Source organism: Charadrius vociferus, unplaced genomic scaffold (genome assembly GCF_000708025.1).
Source record: "Charadrius vociferus isolate BGI_N301 unplaced genomic scaffold, ASM70802v2 scaffold324, whole genome shotgun sequence".
In the NCBI taxonomy this organism is placed as follows: domain Eukaryota; kingdom Metazoa; phylum Chordata; class Aves; order Charadriiformes; family Charadriidae; genus Charadrius; species Charadrius vociferus.
In genome coordinates this window covers 3,602,928-3,606,229 of record NW_009648041.1, presented here as the reverse complement: position 1 = coordinate 3,606,229, position 3,302 = coordinate 3,602,928, and the positions used below count along the sequence as shown (strand labels likewise).

General features: G+C 38.7%; 1 protein-coding gene across 1 annotated transcript in view; it reads left to right on the top strand.

Moving 5' to 3' along the window:
- Positions 1-244: 244 nt before the first annotated feature.
- The window catches only part of SLC25A26 (solute carrier family 25 (S-adenosylmethionine carrier), member 26), an 88,752-nt gene continuing 85,694 nt past the window's right edge, over positions 245-3,302 (top strand). Inside the window, exons 1-2 of the mRNA XM_009883597.1 lie at positions 245-402; positions 2,331-2,440. Coding sequence (XP_009881899.1) covers positions 2,369-2,440 — 72 coding nt within the window. The 5' untranslated portion in view covers positions 245-402; positions 2,331-2,368. The remainder of the gene's footprint in view (positions 403-2,330; positions 2,441-3,302) is intronic.

The following is a 3,302-nucleotide window of genomic DNA, read 5'->3' as shown; positions in this document are numbered from 1 at the left end:
TTTGAAAATACCTTAAAAATGGTTTAAAAGTTGTAATATCTATTACTTTCTCCCTTTTGTTGAAGCTTCCTTGTTATAGCTGTAGACGCTATGGTGGTCTGTGTAAGTATCGGTTTATAATTTGACCTCAGAAAGGATATGGTCAGTAGTGCTTCGGTTTAGGCATGCTTCAGTTACTCACATAAGCACCACAGCTTCACCCCTATGAATATTAATGCACTTTACTCCATGGTTTTGTCTTGAAGGCTGGTGGAGTTGCTGGCGTCTGTGTTGACTTGATCCTTTTTCCCCTGGATACTGTAAAAACAAGACTGCAGAGTCCCCAAGGATTTAGGAAGGCTGGTGGTTTTCGTGGTATCTATGCTGGTGTTCCTTCCACTGCTATAGGATCCTTTCCAAATGGTAAATTTTCTTTGGATTTTGCTTTGTCTTCTTTAAGTGGGAACTTATGTAGTATAGGACGTTCATGTCTGTGGCTTCCTCTCCTGTAGGTGACTGTTTGGATTCTGTGAGTCCTTGTCCAGCTGTGAAAAGCAGTTTCTAGAATTGTGCAGTATTGAACAAACTCTTTGAGAAAGCCTGGAATGAAGGCTGCTGCATGTTTACTTTGAAAAGGAACCCTTACTCATTGGAAGCATTCCTGGATGTCTTATAATCCTGTTCTTTCTTATAGGGGCACCCTAAAGAATTTCTACAACTACCTGAAAGGAGGTTGTAGAGAGGTGGGGGTCGACCTCTTCTCGCTAGTAACAAGCGATAGGACAAGATGAAATGGCATCAAGTTAAAAGACCTGTACATGTGCTGCTGAGGGGCACGGTTTAGTGGTAAATTGGCAGTGCTAGGTTAACAGTTGGACTTGATGATCTTGAAGGTCCCTTCCGACCCAGACAATTCTATGATTTCCAAGTGCCAAAGAGGGCTTGAGTCCTGCTTGCCCTGGACGCTTTTGTCATGACCCACTATGTCATGGCATTGGAAATGAATCAAGATTCAAAGTGCTTGAACATTGGATCTGATTGCCCTGGGGGTGATATGCCCGTCTTTTTCTCCCTGGAAACAACTACAACACTTAAAACGAGAAGGCATCAGGAATACTTTTGAAACTGAAACTTTAAAAAAGTAAATGCCTGTAGTCCCTGCAGAGAAAAGGCATCTAAAATTCCTAATGCCTTTGTCCATTTTGTCTTTGTAGAGAGGGATAAAAAAGTAGCAAGCTATGCTGTCAGTAGTAAATGTTAGGAGAACTTTGCTGACAAATCCACTGACACCTTCAGATGTTTGATGTCCTTCATAAGTTGATATAAAAAAAAAATCAGTTCTTGATCTTGTCTGCTCTGTTATCTCCTTTTGAGGTGATAAGCATCTTTTGATTAGCAGAAGGCAATTCACATAGCCCTTCTTTACAATTAAAATCTGTTCCCCCGCAAGACATGTCAGTTTTTTCAGGATTTACATCTTCAAAATCTGAACTGTGGTTTTATCTTTCCAATGTATGACTGAGAACTGAAATTATCTTTAGGAGAAGGAGTAACCCTTAAGGTGCAAGTGCCTTTGTAGTTGACTGTTGCAGCGAACAAACATGGCTCATGTTGCTATACTATGCTCAGCTTAGTTTTGTATGTTTCTTGGTCACTGGACAGGACTTTTACCAGTCCATCAGAAGCTTGGAATAGTTTTTTTTGTGGAGCTAAAGTGCTAAATATTAAACTGATGATAGCTAGGAAGCAGTTACTAATAACTGCTACTGAAAAAGTTTTGCACATTGCAGAATATCAGGCTTGTATCAAGTACCTTGATGATTCTTGGGTGTTCGTAGTGGTGGTGGGGCTTTTTTTGTTCCTTTACAATTAATCAGCTAATTTGGTTTGTTTTTTGGGGGGTTGGGTGTTTTGTTTGGTGGTTGTTTTTATTGTTCCCCTCTCCTAGCACCACCACCCCCCCAAAGAAAAAAAAAAAAGACCATCCATACAATTCAACCAAACAATCTCCTCTCTACCCTTCCTGTCTATGAATATGGAAGATACCATTTTGTCAAAACCTGCTGGACATTCATGACTAATTAACACATCTTTTCTTATCTCAATACTAAAAATGGCTTTAAGTCCTGACACCCTTGATATTAATGGGAGGTTTGCCAGTGATAGCCAGGAGTATGAACTTCTGAAAGAATTATCCCACAGATTATATTGATACTGTTTTGCGGCAAAAATAACCTCTTTTCAACTACAGTTGTAGAATAATAGGTGACAAATTCCACCTCTGAATGTTTTTGTGCTGGTTCTGTGGTGGAGGAACAGTTAAATGATCTGCGTGTATTCTTGAATTTCAGCTGCTGCATTTTTTATCACCTATGAGAATGTGAAATCCATGCTGCACCATGGCTCTACATCTTACTTGACTCCAGCAGCACACATGGTGGCTGCCTCCCTTGGGGAAGTGGTAAGAAAGAAGTTCGCATATTGTGTGTCTGTGAGAGGAGGGGAAACCATTAAATTATGAAAACTCAGTTTTGGTGTCACATCTTACTTTTTTGAGTGTTGACCATCTTAGTACTTGTGACAGTTCTTACAAAAATATTACTTATTTTTTAATGAAGTGTGGGCACTTGTAAGGATTGTTTCAAAGCGAATGAATGAGTTAGTAACAATTCTTAGTAGACCTATTGGCTTATCTTGCTAAGTAGATAGTGGAAGTGTGCATTGTTCCAAAATGCACATCTTCATATTGTAGTAATTGTGCATCAGTGTTAACATTCAAGAAAGGCTTTTACAGCCTTTTAGCTTCATGTGGAGTAGTCATGGAAAAGTTATTTATTTTAAAAATAGTCATAAGACAACGGTGTTATATGTAAAGTAGGTAGGTGCCATTGTCTGAAATACATGCATCTTGGCATGTAAGAACCAGTATTAATTAATAAATATTTACCTCCTTCTCCTTCCCTCCATGCATTCACATTCAGTCAACACCATTTACCAAAATATTTTTTTGTATTTATAAACAGACTCTCCTAGTGGATGGACAAAGTGAGGTGACAGCATAGGGCAACTGGTGCCTGTGTAACTTAACAAATGATGTATAATGCTTTCCTTGTGAAGCTTGTCTCAGTGGAAAGTGTTATGGGTAATCTAATGAAGCTTTTTCCCTTGGGATGGACATCTGTATATTTTACTGACAGCTTTTCACATGGTCTGTCTGATAGCTGTAGCCCTTAGTTTAGTGTATTGTTTGGGTTATTACAAGATAAAGATAGATGTGAATAATAAAAATAATTTCTATATACAAGCTTTTTGAAAACTCTTTC